Raw genomic sequence first — 22,944 nt, 5'->3', positions numbered from 1 at the left:
CCCTATCTCTTCTTTTGTTTCTTATAATCAATTGTCTTCTTGTTCTCGGTGTTTTGTTACTTCTTTAGACTCTATTCCCATCCCTAATACTGTTGGTGAGGCACTGTCTCATCCTGGCTGGTGTGCTGCTATGAAAGAGGAAATGGAGGCTTTAGATGCTAATGGTACATGGGAACTGTTGCCTTTGCCCACTGGTAAGAAAGCTATTGGTTGCAAATGGGTATTTACAGTAAAGGTAAATCCTGATGGTTCTGTGGCTAGATTAAAAGCACGCCTTGTAGCAAAAGGATATGCTCAGACATATGGGGTTGATTTACTCTGACATTTTTTCTCCTGTAGCTAAACTTACTTCTGTTCGCTTGTTTATCTCTTTAGCAGCTACATATGATTGGCCCCTGCACCAATTGGATATCAAGAATGCCTTCCTTCATGGTGATCTTCAGGAGGAGGTGTATATGGAGCAACCACCTGGGTTTGTTGCTCAGGGGGGAGTTGGGTAAAGTTTGTAGGCTTCGGAAGTCTCTTTATGGCTTGAAACAAAGTCCTAGGGCCTGGTTTGGGAGATTCAGTGAAGCAGTACAGGAATTTGGTATGCAAAAGAGTAAATGTGATCACTCAGTATTTTATAAGCAATCTGAGGCTGGTCTAATTCTCCTGCTAGTCTATGTGGATGACATTATCATCACTGGGAGTGACTCTGCAGGTATTTCATCTCTTAAAACCTTCCTCCAAACCCAGTTTCAGACCAAAGACTTGGGATTATTAAGTATTTTTTGGGTATTGAAGTTATGAGAAGTAAGAAGGGTATTTTCTTGTCTCAAAGAAAATATGTCCTTGATCTATTGACAGAGACAGGAAAATTAGGTGCTAAGCCTTGTAGTGCACCAATGACTCCAAATTTACAAATCAAGTAGCGAGGATAGTGAGTTGTTTGAAGATCCGAGAGATACAGGAGATTGGTAGGAAAATTGAACTACCTTATCACACTCGTCCTGACATTGCTTATGCCGTTAGTGTGGTAAGTCAGTTTATGTCTTCCCCAACTGTTGCTCATTGGGAAGCCTTGGGACAAATCTTGTGCTATTTGAAGGGAGCTCCAGGAAGAGGTTTGTTATATGATAATCATGGGCATTTAAATGTTGAATGTTTTTCAGATGCCGACTGGGCTGGATCTAAGGTTGATAGGAGGTCAACTCTGGATATTGCGTTTTGTTGGAGGAAATTTGGTGTCTTGGAAAAGAAAGAAGCGAGTGTAGTTTCTCGATCTAGTGCTGAATCCGAATACAGAGCCATGGCACAATCAAGATGTGAGGTAATGTGGATATTTCAATTACTAGATGAGACAGTTTTAAGACCCCTCTGCGAAATTGTGGTGTGATAATCAAGTCGCTCTCCATATTGCTTCTAATCCGGTATTTCATGAGCGGACCAAACATATTGAGATTGATTGTCACTTTGTTCGTGAAAAGATTCAACAATGATCATCTCAACAGACATATCAAAACCGGAGAGCGATTAGAGATATTTTCACAAAAGCTCTGAATGGAGCTAGGATTGACTACATTTGTAACAAGTTGGGCATGATTAACATCTATGCTCCAACTTGAGGGGGAGTGTTATGGAAAGTCAATCATTATATTATTTCTGTGTATATTCTGTATTCTGTATTCCTATTTAGGATTTCTTATTTAGGATTTCTTCCTAATTAGTATAACACAATTATAGGAATCAATTGTATATAAATACCCATGTACAGATTAATTGAAATATATGAGAATCATCTCTTTCTACAGACACGAGCTGACCTACAGAAATGCTAGAAGGTAAAATAGGAGGCTCAAAAGTGCCCCGATAAAGTGACAAGTCCTCCACATTGAAAACAGGACTAATATTCATATCTTTAAGTAAGTCAAGTATATATGCATTAGATCCAAGTTTTTGCAAAATGGAGAAAGGGCCAATGGTTCGAGCATGAAGTTTCCTTAGAGAATTTTTAGGAAATCTTTTAGGGCAAATACGAACCATGACATAATCACGACCATTGAATTCTTTATTCCTACAATGCACATTAACAATAAGTTTGTAATTTTCATTACTTAAAGCAATCTTTTGCCTAATCTCAGTATGCAATTCATGAACATGTTGAGCAAAAGATTCAGCAGGTTCAAAAACACGAATATCAGGTGGAAGACGAACAAGGTCAACTAGGATATGGGGAGAACAGCCATGAACAATCTCAAAAGGGCTCTTACCTGTGGAACGATTTACTAAATTGTTATAGGCAAACTTTGCAATAGAAAGAACTAAATCCCAATTACCTTGCTTCCCTCCTACAAGTCACCTAAGCAAAATCACTCAAGCTACGATTCACAACTTCAGTTTAACCATCTGTTTGAGGGTGAAAAGCTGAAGAAAATTTCAATGTTGTGCCAAACAACTTCCAAAGTATCTTCCAAAAGTAACTAACAAACTTAACATCTCTATTAGACACTATAGAAGAAGGTGAACCATGCAATTTGACAACTTCCCTAAAGAACAATGCAGCTACATGTGAAGCATCATATGTCTTGTTACATGGAATGAAATGCGCCATTTTTGAAAACCTATCCACTACTACTAAGATAGAATCATGCCCTTGAGCTGTTTTAGGTAACCTAAGAACAAAATCCATGTTCACATTTTTCCAAGAGGTATGTGGAATAGGAAGAGGAGTGTAAAAACCATTGTTATGTTTCTTAGCCTTAGCTAACTGACAAGTGCAACACTATGAGACAATCCTAGCAACATCTCTCTTTAATGAACGCCAATAGAACCTATCCTCAACAAGTGCAACGGTCTTATCTTTTCCAAGATGTCCTGCTAGCCCACCTGCATGTAATTCCCATACTAAAAATTCTCTAAGTGAAATACGAGGAATGCACAATTTAGTGGCCTTAAATAAATAACCATCATGAATAACAAAATCACGACGATTACTTGTATTCACCTCTTGAAAAATAAGACCAAAATCAGGACAAGTATCATAATTATCTTTCATCTTTTCAAATCCGATGACATTTGCACTCATTTCATGAAGAACAATTGCTATACGACTAAGTGCATCAACTGCTTTATTCTCAATACCAGAACGATGTTTAAGAATAAAGGAACACTCATTAAGAAACTCAACCCACCTAGCATGTTTAGAATTTAATTTCTTTTGTGAGTTCAAATACCTCAACGCTTGATGGCCAGAAAACAAAACAAACTCATGGCAATAAATAATATCGCAGATGACGAAGAGACTGGACAATAGCATAAAACTCCCTATCATAAATGGAATACCTTTGTTTAGCCTCATTGAGTTTTTCACTAAAGAATGCTATGGGATGACCTTTTTTACTCAAGACACATCCAATACCAACACCTAAAGCATCACAAGCAACTTCAAAAACTTCATCAAAATTAGGATGCCCTAAAACAAGTGCTTCAGTTATTTTCAACTTAATGTCATCAAAGGCTTTAGCAACAGTCTTATTCCAATTAAACTCACCTTTCTTAAGACAATCAGTAATAGGAGCCATGATTGAACTAAATCCCCTAATGAACCTTCTATAAAAAGTAGTCAATCCATAAAAACTACGTACCTCAGAAATTGTCTTAGGTGTAGGCCACTCTTTAATGACTCTTACCTTTTTAAGATCAACTGCTACACCATGCGCAGACACAATAAAACCTAAGAAAAGCACTTTAGATTACATAAAAGAACACTTCTTAGTGTCAACATATAATTTTGCTTCCTTAAAGGTCCCAAAAACCTATCGAAGATTATCCAAATGCTCTTCTTTAGATTTACTGTAGATCAAAATATCATCAAAATAAACTATCAAAAACTTACCAATGAAAGATTGTAAAACATGATTCATGACACGCATGAAAATACTAGGTGCATTAGATAATCCAAAAGGTATCACTAACCATTCATACAATCCTTCTTGCGTTTTAAAAGTAGATTTCCACTCATCTCCTGGTCCAATCCTAATTTGATGACACCCACTACGTAAGTCAATTTTAGAGAACACACAAGATCCTACAAACAAGTCCAACATATCCTCAAGTCTAGGAATTGAGAACCTATATTTAATAGTGATCTTGTTTATGGCTCTACAATCTACACACATTCTTCAGGAGCCATCTTTCTTAGATGTCAAGAGTGCAGGAACAGCACATGGCCTAAGACTATGCCTAACAAAGCCCTTTGTCAAAAGTTCTTCAACTTGCCTATTTAACACAGCTCGCTCCATAGGGTTCATCCTATAACGAGGAATATTAGATAACTGTGATCCAAGAACTAAGTCAATAGCATGCTGAATGTCTCCCATTGGTGGCAATTCACTAGGCAACTAATTAGGCATAATGTCAGAGAACTCTTTTAACAAGTGTTTTACCTCAGAGGAGGTGTCAGGTCTAGAATCACAAGGGATCTCTTTAGCTATAACAGCTAAGCAATACTTACTTTCCCTTTCTACCTTTTCAAAAGCCACATGATTCAAGATAGTAATTTTCTTTTGAGCCTTAAGTGAAGACATGGGCTTTGGGTTTGAAGATGAGGAGTTCTTTTGGGAAAGTTTGGCAGGTGTCAAAATGATTTTCTTTCCATTAAACTTAAACACATAGGTGTTGTCCTTACCATGGTTAAGCACAACATGATCATAAAGCCAAGGGCAACCTAAAAGAACATGAGCAACATCCATAGGTAAAATATCATAATAAATATCATCTTTATAATGACCCATTTGGATGGGAACAAGAAATCTTTCAGTTACAGGCAAAGTTGTATTATTCACCCAAGCAACTCTAAAAGGTTTAGGATGTGGCTCTACCATAAGGTTAATTCTATCAATGGCTTTCTTAGCTACCACATTCATGGTGCTCCCCCCATCAATTACCAACTTGCATGACCTATCCCCACTTTTAACACAAGTATGAAAAATGTTAGTCCGCTTCCAATAATAATCAACAACAGTTAACAACACACAGCGAACAACATTATACATGCTCATCATCCATATCTAGCTCTTCTTCATCACCAGAGTAATCAATAGCTCCTACAAATTCTTCCTCATAATCAGATGAGTTATGCTCACTTTCATATTCCTCTTCACATGCTTGTTCTAAAGCTAGTGCACGGTGTGGACACTGAGATGCAATATGACCTTTATCATGACAAGTAAAGCATTTAATGGAAGAGCCATTAGCTCGAGACCCACTAGATGTAACAATAGAATGAGAATTAGTAGAAACAGTTGCCTTACCTATGCTTTTTCCTGTGCTATCTGTAGAAAGAAATGATTCTCATTGATTTCAATTAATTTGTACATGGGTATATATATACAATTGATTCCTATAATTGTGTTCTACTAATTAGGAAGAAATCCTAAATAAGAAATCCTAAGTAGGAATACAGAATACAGAATATACAGAGAAATAATATAGTGATTGACTTTCCATAACATAGTGATTGATTTTCCATAATACTCCCCCTCAAGTTGGAGCATAGATGTTAATCATGCCCGACTTGTTACAAATGTAGTCAATCCTAGCCTCATTCAGAGCTTTTGTGAAAATATCTCCTAACTGCTCTCCAGTTTTGGTGTGTCCTGTTGAGATGATCTGTTGTTGAATCTTTTCACGAATAAAGTGACAATCAATCTCAATATGTTTGGTCCGCTCATGAAACACCGGATTAGAAGCAATATGAAGAGCAGCTTGATTATCACACCACAATTTCGCAAGCAGGGAGGTCTTAAAACCTGTCTCATCTAATAATTGAAGTATCCACATTACCTCACATACTGATTGTGCCATGGCTCTGTATTCGGATTCAGCACTAGATCGAGAAACTACACTCTGCTTCTTACTTCTCCAAGACACCAAATTTCCTCCAATAAAAACGCAATATCCAGTAGTTGACCTCCTGTCAACCTTAGATCCAGCCCAGTCGGCATCTGAAAAGCATTCAACATTCAAATGCCCATGATTACCATATAGCAAACATTTTCCTGGAGCGCCCTTCAAATAACACAAGATTTGTTCCAAGGCTTCCCAATGAGCAACAGTTGGGGAAGACATAAACTAACTTACCACACTAACGGCATAAGCAATGTCAGGACGAGTGACTGTAAGGTAGTTCAATTTTTCTACCAATCTCCTGTATCTCTCTGGATCTTCAAACAACTCACTATCCCCTGCTAACAGTTGTAAAGTTGGAGTCATTGGTGCGCTACAAGGCTTAGCACCTAATTTTCCTGTCTCTGTCAATAGATCGAGGACATATTTTCTTTGAGACAAGAAAATACCCTTCTTACTTCTCATAACTTCGATACCCAATAAATACTTTAACAATCCCAAGTCTTTTGTCTGAAACTGAGTTTGGAGGAAGGTTTTAAGAGATGAAATACCTGCAGAGTCACTCCCAGTGATGACAATGTCATCCACATAAACTACCAAGAGAATTAGACCAACCTCAGATTGCCTATAAAATACTGAGTGATCACACTTACTCTTTTGCATACCAAATTCCTGTACTGCTTCACTGAATCTCCCAAACCATGCCTTAGGACTTTCTTTCAAGCCATAAAGAGACTTCCGAAGCCTACGAACTTTACCCAACTCCCCCTGAGCAACAAACCCAGGTGGTTGCCCCATATACACCTCCTCCTGAAGATCACCATGAAGGAAAGCATTCTTGATATCCAATTGATACAGGGGCCAATCATATGTAGCTGCTAAAGAGATAAACAAGCGAATAGAAGTAAGTTTAGCTACAGGAGAAAAAGTATCAGAGTAATCAACCCCATATGTCTGAGCATATCCTTTTGCTACAAGGTGTGCTTTTAACCTAGCCACAGAACCATCAGGATTTACCTTTACTATAAATACCCATTTGCAACCAATATCATTTTTACCAGTGGGCAAAGGCAATAGCTCCCATGTACCATTAGCATCTAAAGGCTCAATTTCCTCTTTCATAGCATCACACCAGCCAGGATGAGACAGTGTCTCATCAACAGTATTAGGGATAGGAACAGAGTCTAAAGAAGTAACAAAACACCGAGAACAAGAAGACAATTGATTATAAGGAACAAAAGAAGAGATAGGATAAGTACATGAACGTTTACCTTTACGAAGAGCAATGGGTAAGTCTAGATCAGAATTATGATCAGTATGAGGTACAGGATCTCCCAACGAAGTAGCTGGTGGAGGATCTGAGTCAGGAATCTCCAATCTCCTGGAATAAACATGAACAACGGGAGGTCGAGTAGGTTTAGAGATAGAAGGAACAGGCTGTGGGAGAGGACTAGACATTGGTTGGACAGTATATATTAAGAGATCATCCTCCTCCCCCTGACTCTCATACACAGATGATGAAGGAAAAAATGGAGTGGACTCAAAAAATGTGACATCTGCAGAAACAAGATAACGATTAAGAGTAGGAGAGAAACAACGGTACCCTTTTTGGAGCCAGGAGTACCCAAGGAAGACACATTTGAGAGATTTTGGATCCAATTTAGTAACCTGTGGACGAACATCACGCACAAAACAGGTACAACCAAAAATACGGGGTTCAATAGAGAACAAAGATTTTGTAGGAAACAAAGTAGTATAAGGAATATCCCCATTAAGGACAAAAGACGGCATACGATTGATCAAAAAACATGCCGTAGAAACTGCATCCGCCCAAAAGTGTTTAAGTACTTTCATCTGAAAAAGAAGAGCACGAGTTACCTCAAGAAGATGATGATTTTTCCTTTCGGCCACGCCATTTTGGGATGGAGTATCCACACAGAAAGACTGATGAAGAATGTCATTTTGTGTCATATAAGGCTGAAATTGTGCTAAAAAGTATTCTTTGGCATTGTCACTTCTTAATATGCGCACAGAAATATTAAATTGAGTTTTGATTTCATTACAAAAGGCACAAAAGATAGAAAACAACTCAGAACGATTTTTCATTAAATATAACCAGGTAACACGAGAGTAATCATCAACAAAAGTAACAAAATAACGAAATCCAGTTTTAGATGTAACAGAACAAGGACCCCAAACATCAGAATGAACTAACTCAAAAGGGGATGAAGCCCGTTTATTGACTCTAGACACAGAAGGCAAACGATGATGTTTTGCAAACTGACACGACTCACATTCTAGTACTGATAAAGACTGAAATTGAGGACACAGCTTCTTCATGGTAGACAAAGAAGGATGACCCAATCTACAATGAGCTTCAAGAGGTGTTAAGGTACTTGAGCAAACAAGCGACCGCGATACATGATTTTTCAGAATATAGAGACCACCTGACTCGCGTCCTCTACCAATAATCTGCTTCGTCGTAAGATCCTTAAACAAACACTGATCAGGAAAAAAGTAAACAGAATAATTTAAGGCACGAGTAAGTTTACTAACAGAAAGTAGATTAAAAGAGAATTTTGGTAGACACAAAACAGAAGACAGAAATTGACGAAATTGGGTTCGCAGTTCCAGAACCCATGACACAAGAAGTAGAACCATCAGCTAAAGTAACAGTAGAGGAAGTGAGATTAGACTGAAAAGCATATAGAAGACTAGAATTACCTGTCATGTGATCTGTCGCACCAGAATCAATAACCCATTTGGATGAAGAAGACACAAGGCATGTAGTGGATTTACCTGACTCAGCGATCGCAGTGACAAGGGAACTGGTAGGCTTTAGAGATGCCTGATACTGGGAAAATTGTGCAAAATCCTCAGCAGATACCAAAATAGTTTTCTCAGAGGAAGATATCAGAGAATTCTCTTCACGCCATATTTGCCATCTGTGATCGCTGATTTTTCTTCTGAAGTTGCAGACAATTATATTTTGTATGGCCAGACTCATGGCAATAATAACAAATGACTCCTCTTGAGTCCTGATTAGAACTAACCTCTTCATTACGCTGATTACTTCTGTTGCCTGTAATTCCTCCTCTACTTCCTCTTCTATTACCCTGTTGTCCATTTGAATTACGGCTAATAAAAGCACTACTGGCAGGCTGTGAAGATTGAGTACTCTCTGTACGAAGGACCCGTGTGAACGTTTCATGCAAAGAGGAAATCTCGTAATCGAGAGAATCAAATTTAGCAGCCTCATACTCAATGAAGGCCTGCAAGAAAACTCATAATAGCCGCTTGCTCTGTTGGGCTCTTTGAACTTTCACATCAGAACTAAAAGGCAACAATACATTAAGTTCCTCATATACCAGTTTAAAATCCATAAAATAAGCCGTGAGAGACTTATCCTCTTTCTCAGCACGGTAGAATGCCTTACAAACATCATAAATACGGGAGATATTCCCTTTACCAAAATATAGAAAATCTAAGTAATCCATTAATTCCTTAACAAATTCACAGTGATTAATTAAACTAATTACCTCACTATGAATCGAGTTCCGAAGCTGCAAAAACAACCAAGCATCCTCCCTTAGCCAAGTTTGTCGTGTATCATCAGTGGGTGAATCTTTAGTAAAGTAATCATCCTTATCAATGCTATGCAAATAGGCCCTAACAGTCTTACTCCACTCCAGGTAATTCGAACCATTAAGTTTGTGTTCCGTGATCTTAGCAATCACCGGAATCACATCAGAAATAACATTCTTATTGTTTGCCATTTGTTGAGACAAAGAAAACTAACTGAAACGCTAATCCAAAGTGCTTATAACGGCAAAATAACCCAAAATCACAAATCAAGCAAATACCGAAATAGGATCTGAGAGCCAAACCTCAGAAGTCCTTTAATGGTATACTGGATCAGGCAACAGCACACAGTGGTGGAATGAGAGGGTTGAGGCAACGCCGGCGATGTTGATCGGGGTTGAAACGGCCGGTCGGCGGCCAAGGTCTCTCCTGAGCTGGGTAGTGAGAACAAATAGTCACCCTAGATTGATTACCTGCTCTGATACCATGTAGAAAGAGATGATTCTCATTGATTTCAATTAATCTGTACATGGGTATATATATACAATTGATTCCTATAATTGTGTTCTACTAATTAGGAAGAAATCCTAAATAAGAAATCCTAAATAGGAATACAGAATACAGAATATACAGAGAAATAATATAGTGATTGACTTTCCATAACATAGTAATTGACTTTCCATAACACTATCTTTAGGATTGAAAGTTGATTTTGACACAGTTTTATATTAACTTGGACCTATGGATTGTGGAGAAGATTTAGATTGATATGATCTAACTGACTGTGAATCAAACCTACGAGAGGTGAGGAATTGGTAATAACTCTCAATCTCTAAAGCCTTGTGATAGGCTTCTTCTATTGTTTCAGGAGAATGCAATTTGAGTTCCTTTTGAATGTCAAGTCTCAATCCATTAATAAACCGATGAAGTACAAGAAAAGGGTTCTCAACTGAAAAACAATATAAATCACATCTAAGCAAAATTTCCTCAAATTTTTCCATGTATTCAGTAACACTAGAGGTTGATTGCTTAAGATTCATCATCTCATGTGCTATATTGTCCTTATAATAGCTAGGTACATACTTCTTCAACTTACTTTTCATGATAGCCCATTGAGTAATTGGAGGCTAATTCAAGCGTTCCATATTGCGTTAAACACTTTGCCAATATTTTCTAGCAGCTCCAGTCAATTTTATTTTCGTGAAACGAACACGCTCCAAATCAGTCATGATAAAAATCACAATACTCCTCTATCCTATCTAACCACTCAATGAAAGCATCAGGGTCCAATTTTCCATCATATTCAGGAGCATTTAGTTTGACCTTCCTAGTGATATCAACATTTTCATTATTAGCATATCTAGGAGGTTGCCTATTGTCTCTATCAAAGAGTCTACCATGAGGATTAGATTGCCTATAGTTTCTATCAAAGGCCCTACCATTATGATCATAATGCTCAAAATGAGGATCTTGTCTAAAATGTATATTTGGTGTTACATCAAGAACATGCTCATCATAACCAATATGTGTCCTTTCTTCAAAGTGCAAAGGCATATTACCAACAGGATTAAACCTTACTTGTTTTGCTGCTACATTACTACCCCTATGCGATGCATTTTGTGTGCTTGGTGTATAAACTGCAGTAGGTGCAAACTCAACAGAATGCGGTGGCCCTACGTGTAGCTTGAACAGACCCTTCTTCCATTATAGTTGGTTTGTCCATAGCTTTTAGATGTTCAACAATTTGTTCCACTTGTCTCTTTTATTCAACAAATTCAAGTTAATCATGAAATGTGGAATTAGGGGGTGGGTATGAGGTAGAAGCATGGTGCTTATCTTTAGTCATAATGGATGCTAAGCGGACTAAAATTATTATAATTAATGCAAATAACAAACTTAATGCAAGCACACACCAATAGGAATACTAAATTCAATTTTAATGATTTATGTCAAGGTTATGGGTGATTGGATTGAATATAAGTAAAAAGACAAATTCAAGGGAAGAAACTATGTAAGGCTAATGTTTAATGGGTAAGCCAAATTATGAAGCAAATTTTTGGATCTAAAATACCTTACAAAACTATCCAATTTATGAATAATAATCAAGTTTCAAGTAGAAAAGCGTACCTCACCGAAAACACAAAATTTAGCCCCTTGGAGTCGTTTTCTGCCAAAACGAATACCAAAATCGAACTCAGAATGTCAAAATCAGTGGATGACATGTTGATGAGGTGGCAGGATGATGTGGCAATGGTTGGCTGACATGTCGATGATGTGGCGACATGATGTGGCACTCAATTGATGATGTGACAATGAGGTGGCAGGATGATGTGGCTGTGGTTGGCTGACGTGGCAGTGATGATGTGGCGCTCAGTTGTTGACGTGGCGATGACATGTCAAGCTAATGTGGCAGGAGTAGGAGCAAATCAGGTGTAACACGGCTCACTAAAGCTGTGTGAGCTCACCTCTTATCCGATGGATCTAATGACCCGACCTGGTCGGATCTTACAACTGAGGAGTCTAATGCAAGTTTCATCAACGCCAAGGGGTAGATTGGTGGTCGGTGAGCAACCGGGGAAGCACTGATGCCAGAAAACTCACTAGTCGTGTTTCGGGTCATCACTTGACTCGATCGAATCTAGAGTTCCAGTGAACGTTCGGTGACCGGAGGGAGACCTTTGGACTCGCCACTGGCTGCCAAGTCTTTTGGCGGTGGCAACGCAACTATTGGGAGGCTGGAAGATGGTGGATAGGAGAAAAGGTGGCGGTAGCTTATGGGTTTCTATATTTCACGATTTTTTTTTTTTTTGAATAAACAGTAAACTAAAAGGCAAAAATTTAATGAAGAAAGTTCAGGGTTTTAGAAGGCAAGAACACTAATTTGAAAGTTTGCGAAAACTAAAGAAATTTGGATTGAACCTGGCTCTGATACCAAAATTGACGTAGAACAAAGGGAAAAAACCAAAGACAAAGAAAAATCAATGACCAATCCTTGAAGAAAAGAGAACTAATTCTTAAAATATTATTAAACTTATAGAAATTGTCATAACAAAAACTGCCAACAATAAAAAACCTAGGTCTTATTTATAGGATTAGGAATCTTAATCTTATTAGGATTAGAGAACCCTAATTCAATCATAATTAGGAATTGAAGAATCCCAATTTAATTAGGAGCCTAATCTATCTAGGATACACAATCATAAAAATTAAAATTCGTATTAAACAAAAATTCTTATTTTCTATATTTTTCCTAAAATAAATACTCCTAAAATCTTTAGGAATCTTTAGGACTATATTCTGCGTCAATCATTTTGAATCATATAGGTCTAAAAGTACTCAGAAAAATATTTTTTAGCATTATCACTTCCTAACATGTGTACAGAAGTATTAAACTGAATTTTAATTTCAATACAAAAGGCTTTAATAGAAAATAACTCATACCGATTCTTCATTAAATATAACCATGTAACACGGAAGTAATCATCCACAAAAGTAACAAAATATCTAAATCTAGGTTTAAAAGTAATAGAATAGGGACCTCAAACATTAAAATGAACTAACTCAAAATGGGATAAAGCTCGTTTATTGACTCTAGACACAAAAGGTAAATGATGATACTTAGCAAGCTGACATGCCTCACATCTAATACTGACAAAGATTGAAACTAAGGATATAATTTCTTCAGGATAGACAAGGAAGGATGGCCCAATCTACAAGAACTTCAAGAGGAGTTAAGGTACTGGAGCAAACAAGAGATCGCGGGTCACGTCTATCAAGGATGTAGAGACCACACAACTCATGCCCTTTACCAATAATATTCTTCATCATAAAATCCTAAAACAAACAATGATCAGGGAAAAAAGAAATAGAACAATTTAAATTTCAAGTGAGTTTACTAACAAAAAGTAAATTAAAGGAGAAATTAGGTATACATAATACAGATGACAAAGATAAGGACAATGTTGGATTCGCAGTTCCAAAACCCATGACAAAAGAATTAATACATCAGCTAAAGTAAATATGGAAGGGAAAGTGAAAGACTAGAAATAAGATAAAAGTTAGAATTACTTGTCATATGATCTATAGCACCAAAATCAATGACCCATTTGGATGAGGACAGAAGGCATGTAGTGGGCTTACCTAACTCAACGATAACAGTGATTGAGGAATTGGTAGACTTTAGAGATGCCTAATACTGAGAGAACTATGCAAATTCTTCTGCAAAGACTGAGAAAATTTTCTCAAAGGGGGAAGACACTGCAGAATCTTCTGCTGCCATATTGCCACCTGTTATGGAAAGTCAATCATTATATTATTTCTGTGTATATTCTGTATTCTGTATTCCTATTTAGGATTTCTTATTTAGGATTTCTTCCTAATTAGTATAACACAATTATAGGAATCAATTGTATATAAATACCCATGCACAGATTAATTGAAATATATGAGAATCATCTCTTTCTACATGGTATCAGAGCAGGTCATCTATCTAGGGTGATTATTTGTTCTCACCACCTAGCTCAGGAGAGACCTTGGCCGCCGACCGGCCGTTTCGTCTCCGATCAACATTGCCAGCGTCGCCTCAATCCCCTCATTCCACCACTGCATGTCGTTGTTCGATCCAAGACACCATTAAAGGACTTCGAGGTTTGGCTCTCGGATCCTATTTCGTATTTGCTTGATTTGTGATTTTGGATTATTTTGTTGTCACAAGACTTTGGATTAGCGTTTCGGTTAGTTTTCTTTGTCTCAACAAATGGCAAACAATAAGAATGTTATTTCTGATGTGATTCCGATGATGACTAAGATCACGGAACACAAACTTAATGGTTCGAATTATCTGGAGTGGAGTAAGACTGTTAGGGTCTATTTGCGTAGCATTGATAAGGATGATCACCTTACTAAAGATCCACCATCGATGATACACAACAAACTTGGCTAAGGGAGGATGCTCGGTTGTTTTTGCAGCTTGAACTCGATTCACAAAGGAGGTAATTAGTTTAATTAATCACTGTGAATTTGTTAAGGAATTGATGGATTACTTAGATTTTCTGTATTCTGGTAAAGGGAATATCTCCCGTATTTATGATGTTTGTAAGGCATTCTACCGTACTGAGAAAGAGAATAAGTCTCTCAACTTATTTTATGGATTTTAAACGGGTATATGAGGAACTTAATGTATTGTTGCCTTTTAGTTCGATGTGAAAGTTCAAAGAGCCCAACGGAGCAACTGGTCATATGAGTTTTCTTGTGCCTTCCTTCGTAATATGAGATCGCTAAATCTCGATTCTTTCCGCTCGAGATTTCCTCTTGCATGAAACATTCACACGGGTCCTTCGCATGCAGAGTACCCAATCTTCACAACACAAGAGTGCTCTTATTAGCCGTAATCCAAATGGACAACAGGTAATAGAAGAGGAAGTAGAGGAGGAATTACAGCAAATGTAAATAATCAGCGTAATGGAGAAGCTAGTTCTAATCAGACTCAAGAGGAGTCATTTGTTATTATTGTCATGAGCACAGCCATACAAAATATAATTGTCCGCAACTTCAGAGGAAAATCAGCGATCACAGATGGCAAATATGACAAAGAAAGGATTCTACAAGATCTTCCTCCGAGAAAACTGCTTTGGTATCCGCAGAGGATTTTGCACGCTTTTCCCAAGATCGTGCATCTCTAAAGCCTATCGGTTCTCTATCATCGCGATCACGAGTCGTAAATCCACTACATGCCTTGTGTCTTCCTCATCCAAATGGGTTATTGATTCGGTGCAATGCATCACATGACAGTAATTCTAGTCTTCTATCTACTTTTCACCTAATCCCACTTCCTCTATCACTTTAGCCGATGGTTCTACTTCTTGTGTCATGGGTTCTGAATCGCGAATCCGACTTCACAATTTCTTTGTCATCTGCTTTGTGTCTACCAAATTTCTCTTTTAATCTACTTTCGTTAGTAAACTTACTCGTACCTTAAATTGTTCTATTTCTTTTTTCTCGATCGTGTTTGTTTCGTGATCTTACGACGGCGCTTTATTGGTAGAGGACGTGAGTCACGTGGTCTCTACATTCTGGAAAATCATGTACCGCGATCACTTGTTTGCTCCAGTACCTTAACACCTCTTGAAGCTCATTCTAGATTGGGACATCCTTCTTTGTATACCAAGAAGAAGTTGTGTCCTCGCCTTGACTTTATCAATACTAGAATGTGAGTCGTGTCAGTTTGCAAAACATCATCGTTTGCCTTCTGTGTCTAGAGTCAATAAACGGGCTTCATCCCCTTTTGAGTTAGTTCATTCTGATGTTTGGGGTCCTTGTTCTGTTACTTCTAAAACTGGATTTCGTTATTTTGTTACTTTTGTTGATGATTACTCGTGTTACCTGGTTATATTTAATGAAGAATCGTTCTGAGTTGTTTTCTATCTTTTGTGCCTTTTGTAATGAAATCAAAACTCAATTTAATATTTCTGTGCGCATATTAAGAAGTGACAATGCTAAAGAATATTTTTCAGCACAATTTCAGTCTTATATGACACAAAATGGCATTCTTCATCAGTCTTCCTGTGTGGATACCCCATCCCAAAATGGCGTGGCCGAAAGAAAAAATCGGCATCTTCTTGAGGTAACTCGTGCTCTTCTTTTTCAGATGAAAGTTCCTAAACACTTTTGGGCGGATGCAGTTTCTACGGCATGTTTTTTGATCAATCGTATGCCTTCTGTTCTTAATGGGGATATTCCTTATACTGCTTTGTTCCCTACAAAATCTTTGTTTCCCGTTGAACCCCGTATTTTTTGTTGTACTTGTTTTGTACGTGATGTTCGTCCGCAGGTTACTAAATTGGATCCAAAGTCTCTCAAATGTGTCTTCCTTGGGTACTCCCGGATCCAAAAAGGGTACCGTTGTTTCTCTCCTACTCTTAATCGTTATCTTGTTTCTGCAGATGTCACATTTTTTGAGTCCACTCCATTTTTTTCTCAATCATCTGTGTATGAGAGTCAGGGGGAGGAAGATGATATCTTAATATATACTGTCCAACCAATGTCTAGTCCTCTCTCACAGCCTATTTCTTCCGTCTCTAGACCTACTCGGCCTCCCGTTGTTCATGTTTATTCCAGGAGATTAGAGATTCCCGACTGCATCCTCCACCGCCTACTTCTGGGAGATCCTCAGACTTCATACTGATCATGATTCTGATCTAGACTTACCCATTGCTCTTCGTAAAGGTAAACGTTCATGTACTTACCCTATCTCTTCTTTTGTTTCTTATAATCAATTGTCTTCTTGTTTTCGGTGTTTTGTTACTTCTTTAGACTCTATTCCCATCCCTAATATCATGGTGAGGCAATTGTCTCATCCTCGCCGGTGTGTCGCTATGAAAGAGGAAATGGAGGCTTTAGATGCTAATGGTACATGGGAACTGGTTTTGCCCACCGGTAAGAAAGCTATTGGTTGCAAATGGGTATTTACAAGAAAGGTAAATCTCGATGGTTCTGTGGCTAGATTAAAAGCACGCCTTGTAGCAAAAGGATATGCTCGCATGTGGGGTTGATTACTCGACACTTTTTCTCCCGTAGCTAAACTTACTGCTCGCTTGTTTATCTCTTTAGCAACTACATATGATTGGCCCTCGCACCAATTGGATATCAAGAATGCCTTCCTTCATGGTGATCTTCAGAGGAGGTGTATATGGAGCAACCACCGGTTTGTTGCTCGGGGAGTTGGGTAAAGTTTGTAGGCTTTAAGTCTCTTTATGGCTTGAAACAAAGTCTTAGGGCCTGGTTTGGGAGATTCAGTGAAGCAAGACAGAATTTGGTATGCAAAAGAGTAAGTGTGATCACTCAAGATTTTATAAGCAACTGAGGTCGGGTCTAATTCTCCCGCTAGTCTATGTGGATGACATTATCATCACCGGGAGTGACTCTGCAGTATTTCATCTCTTAAAACCTTCCTCCAAACCCAGCTGCACCAAAGACTTGGGATTATTAAGTATTTTTGGGTATTGAAGTTATGAGAAGTAAGAAGGGTATTTTCTTGTCTCAAAGAAAATATGTCCTTGATCTATTGACAGAGACAGAAAATTAGGTGCTAAGCCTTGTAGTGCACCAATGACTCCAAATTTACAATCAAGTAGTGGGATAGTGAGTTGTTTGAAGATCCAGAGATACAGGAGATTGGTAGGAAAATTGAATTACCTTATCGTCACTCGCCCCGACATTGCTTATGCCGTTAGTGTGGTAAGTCGCTTTATGTCTTCCCAACCGTTGCTCATTGGGAAGCCTTGGGACAAATCTTGTGCTATTTGAAGGAGCTCCAGAAGAGGTTTGTTATATGGTAATCATGGGCATTTAAATGTTGAATGTTTTTCGATGCCGATCTGGCTGGATCTAAGGTTGATAGGAGGTCAACCATCGGATATTGCGTTTTTGTTGGAGGAAATTTGGTGTCTTGGAAAAGCAAGAAGCGAGTGTAGTTTCGATCTAGTGCTGAATCCGAATACAGAGCCATGGCACAATCGTATGTGAGGTAATGTGGATATTTCAATTACTAGATGAGACAGTTTTAAGACCCTCGCGAAATTGTGGTGTGATAATCAAGTCGCTCTCCATATTGCTTCTAATCCGGTATTTCATGAGCGGACCAAACATATTGAGATTGATTGTCACTTTGTTCGTGAAAAGATTCAACAATGATCATCTCAACAGACATCAAAACCGAGAGCGCTTAGAGATATTTTCACAAAAGCTCTGAATGGAGCTAGGATTGACTACATTTGTAACAAGTTGGGCATGATTAACATCTATGCTCCAACTTGAGGGGGAGTGTTATGGAAAGTCAATCATTATATTATTTCTGTGTATATTCTGTATTCTGTATTCCTATTTAGGATTTCCTATTTAGGATTTCTTCCTAATTAGTATAACACAATTATAGGTATCAATTGTATATAAATACCCATGTACAGATTAATTGAAATATATGAGAATCATCTCTTTCTACACCACCTAATATCGCTGATTTTTCCTCTAAAGTCTCAAATAATAACATTTTGTGTGTCCAGGCTCATGGCAATAATAACAAATGACGACTCCTATGTCCTTACTAGAACTAACCTCTCCATTACGTTGATTATTTCTATTGTTAGTAACCCCTCCTCTATATCATCCTCTATTTCCCTATTGTCCACTCACATTTCAACTAAAAAGAGCACCATTAGTAGATTGTGAAAATTGAGTACCCCCTATACGAAAAACACGTGTGAAGGTATCATGCAAAGACAAAATCTCTAAACTAGAGAGAATCTGAGATTCAGCAATCTCGTATTATGAGAGTAAACCAGAAAAAAACTTATGATAACCACTTGCTCACGTTGAGCTTATTGCACCTTTACATCAGGACTGAATGGTAACAGAACATTAAGCTCTGCAAAAATACGTTTAAATTCCAAAAATATGTTGTAAGAGTCCTATCCTGTTTCTCAGGTCGATAAAATACCTTGCAAATATCATATATGCGAGAAATATTGCCTTGCTATAATACAAAAATTCTAAATAATTCATTAATTCCTTAATGTGATTAATAAGACTAATTACCTCACTATGAATTAAATTCTGAAGCCGTAAGAATAAACGAGCATCTTCCCTTAGCCTTGCTTTCCTAGTATCATCATTCGATGGATCATTTGTGAAATGATCATCCTTATCAATGTTCTGCGAATAAATCCGAACTATCTTGCTCCATTCCAGGTAATTCAAGTCGTTGAGCTTGTGTTCAATGATTTTAGTCATCACTGGAACTTCATCAGGAATCATAAACTTGGCCTCACCCTCAGCTATTGTCCTTTAAATATCCACAGACTGCAACCCTAAATATTCAAGAGACTACCTCCAAGTACTGGAAGTAGCAAATACCCTCTGAAACAGTAATCTGAAAGCACACAGTAGCCAAGTTCTGAAGCACCACCATGAAAGAAGTCCCAAAACCCAACACAGCCTACGAGGTTGAAACCTCCAAGTTGAGGCAATGACGGGAGAGATCCAACCGCCAAAAATTGCCGAAGAACACCACATGCGCCTGCGTATGGACCAAGGGCGCATAACAATGGACGGCGCGTGAGAGCCACACGCTACACGTCCGGTCACCAGAACTTAACTAAATGCCGATCAATGGCTAAGATCTCTAACAAGAAGGGCGGTGATGCAAACAAGACACCCTATATGGATGACTTAGAGAATAGGGTTGTAAGGTAGAGAAACAAGGTCACAAGCCAAAAGGGCCAAGTACAAAGCAAAAATGTAATCTCAAACTAATTATTTCGATCTTTCACTTTTTGCTCTGATACCATTTGAGAAAAGTTGTTTCATTGATGTATACACACGCGCACACACACACACACATACATTGGTTAGGAATTCTACATTTGTTAGGAATTCTTTCTTAATAAGTATATCCTACAACGATCGACTTCTATAACAATTTTCACTTTCAGCAAGCACTTTCATTAACAAAAAGCACTACCACTCAACTCGAAATTTGTCGATCTACCAGAATCCGATATTGACGTACTGGCAACTTTTTAAAATTAGTATCGTTGGTGATAACTAGTTGCCAAAATCTCATCAAACCACCACATCCAATATCACAAACGTCAAATATTTCCATTTTCAACACTACCACTCTCTTATTATATTTTTCAAAAGAAAAAATTTTGCATCTATACCTATTTGAAGATCTATCCAAAAGGAAGGGAAAACATCATCCACTAACTTGAAAACTAAATAATATTCCTTTAGTTCTTCAAGATTAGAAAGATGATGAAGATATTGATTTAGAAGACAAGTATCAAGAGGATGAAGATTATGATGCTACTCTTTATGAAGATTGAAGAGTAGTTATTTTATAATTGCTCGACTTTAATTTTAAAACGTTAAAAGACTATTTAAGTTTTAATATATTAGTACTATTAGTTATCATTATTTTTAGTTTTATGAAATTTGAAGTTTGATCGAATATTCACATTTATTTAAAGGCAAACCTGTGAAACTGCAGAAAAGTGTGAAGAAGTTAATGCCCGGTTTACATTTTAATGGTGTTCAACTTTGATGCATCTAAACAAAGAGGCAAAGCTACAACTTACGCTTTTCAACTTGTTAAAAGGAAATACAGCAAAGCTCAGTTCATTGTGACAATTTAGTTTAAGGCAAACCTGTGAAACTGCAGAAAAGTGTTCCATAAGTACGATAATTGAGCACCCAGGGAATGGAAAATGTTAACAACAGTATCCTCTGATAAAGTGCAGGGCAACACATCATTTCGACAATCTGCAATGCTGCTTGACTTCTGTTTCAAGAAAAGAGCATAAAGTCAGTAACTAATAAAAAAAATTAAAATAAAATATAAAATAAAATAAAGAATTATCTGTTATACAAAACAAAGAAAGGACCTCAAGAACATTTTGTGGCTTGCCTTGTCCTGAAACTTCACCATCAGCAGTGCTCAGATTTGGTCGCAAGATGCAATCAAACATCCCCTCATCATTCATTTTGGAAAAATCAGTTAAATCAATAGCTTGGTCAATGGCTTTGCTAAGTTTTTGTAGCCCTTCAAGCAATGTGTCACGAGCAACTAATAATGTTTTAACAAGCGTGATCTGCTTCATGTCTACAGAAACCACTTGACCTATTGACTGCATCCACCACAAAGTAAAATTTCAATACGTAAAAGAACAGGTGCTATAAAACAGATAACTAAAAATTATTATAAAAGCTAAATAAAAATAAAATCACAAGTAAAACTTCTGTACTAGTAAACTGCATGTTCAAGGGAATGCTTGTTCAGTAATTGAGAGCAAAGGCTACCTGTTCATGCCCAAACCAACAACTGCAGAACCAAAACATCTTTGGTAACAGCTATTAGTTTTATACGGGTCAAAACCAGCTTTTTCTTCCATTAGCTAGTAGTTGTTGGGGATTTTATTTTTATTTTTATTTTTATTTTTATTTTTTGTTATAACAGGACTAAATTATCCGAGCTCAAATTACTGAGTATATTCTTGCATTCTATTTTAACTAAATAGGTTAAAATATCACACTTTTTATAACTGATGTCAATGGTCCATCATTAATATATTATGTATGATACTTGAATTAATAACCATATTTACATTTTTATGCAAGGACAGACTACATACAAATAAAACTCTAATACTGACTTCATTACATTTTTTATAACAAAAAGTAAAGAAATACCAAATAGCATACATTTTTAGAAAATAGGGTTAATGAACAAAAAAATTCCAAATTTTTGCTCAAATATGCAATTATGACCAATCTTTTAATTTTATCAACTTTCATTTCTAATTAGTGTTGTAGCCAGGTTTGAAAAAGCGTGTATTCAAACTCTCAAATTACTAAAATGGCAAATATTTTATTAAAAAATCTTTTCAAGTAATCATATGATGTGATATATTTGAATGTTAGACCTTGAAAAGAATTATTAGTAATTAAGAAACTTTTAAAAAAATCTGAATTTTTTCATTGCATTCTCTTGTCTCCCTTCCATATCTCCCCTTGATTAAAACTATCATACAATCACAATTGGTTGGTGCGTAAGTTCAACTATCTTCCAATCACAAGACCAAACATTTCCTTTACTGTAAGCATGTTTAGTCAGTTTATTCAGGCTCCAAGTGATTGTCACTGGAATGCAGTATTCGCATTCTTAGATATATCAAAGGAGCATGTTACATAGCAGAATCTCAGAACACCATAACACTAGAATTAGAAGAAGAGAGAGAGAGAGAGGAGAATTAGAGAGAATAATTGTTGTATTATTGATTTGATGAATGCCTATCAATTACAATGCAAATGACTATTTATATCATTTACTAACTGCTTAATCATAACATTCCCCACCTCCTTAAAATCATTCTTGTCCTCAAAAATGAAGAAAGGAACTACAATCAGCAAAAACATATTGTAATTACAGACCACCTGCTACAATTAAGTCCTATAATGAATTATAATGTTTAAAATTAATATATTAAAATTGGACTTTCTTTCCTCATATTTCCCTTTCTTTCTCTGCCTTCTCTATCTTTCATGTTATGAATATCATCCTGATAGAGCCCTATATAGCGAGGTTACCTCATCTTATAAGAATTCCTATTAATATATGTTTCCTAATTAGTGTAGAATTCCTAATATGTAGAATTCCTAATTAGTGTAGGACAATTTTGTATATAAATACCTATGTATATGCTCAATTAAAATTAATAAAAAATTCCTTAACATACATGGTATCAGAGCAATGGGCTATTAGTTCCAGATTAGAGAAAGGTTTTCTGTCCCCTTTTCTTCAAAGCCTCTTTGGTGTGAGGTTACCTAGTTAAGGTAACATTGGATCTCACCGCCCACCTAGGAAGGATGATAGACCACCGGCAACCCTACCCACAAAGTCCCGTGACCGGATTTTGA

General features: G+C 37.1%; 1 protein-coding gene across 5 annotated transcripts in view; it reads right to left on the bottom strand.

Moving 5' to 3' along the window:
• The window catches only part of LOC110653494 (uncharacterized), a 91,235-nt gene that overhangs the window by 12,146 nt on the left and 56,145 nt on the right, over positions 1 to 22,944 (bottom strand). For all 5 annotated transcript variants that reach the window (XM_021809170.2, XM_021809167.2, XM_058145720.1 and 2 more), the window contains 2 exons: positions 20,913 to 21,155; positions 20,676 to 20,809 (listed from right to left, as the gene is read on the bottom strand). In XM_021809170.2, the coding sequence (XP_021664862.2) occupies positions 20,676 to 20,809; positions 20,913 to 21,155 (377 nt within the window). The remainder of the gene's footprint in view (positions 1 to 20,675; positions 20,810 to 20,912; positions 21,156 to 22,944) is intronic.

This window comes from Hevea brasiliensis, chromosome 4 (genome assembly GCF_030052815.1).
Source record: "Hevea brasiliensis isolate MT/VB/25A 57/8 chromosome 4, ASM3005281v1, whole genome shotgun sequence".
NCBI lineage: Eukaryota > Viridiplantae > Streptophyta > Magnoliopsida > Malpighiales > Euphorbiaceae > Hevea > Hevea brasiliensis.
The sequence above is the reverse complement of the archived record's forward strand: the minus strand, read 5'-3'. Positions and strand labels throughout refer to the sequence as shown.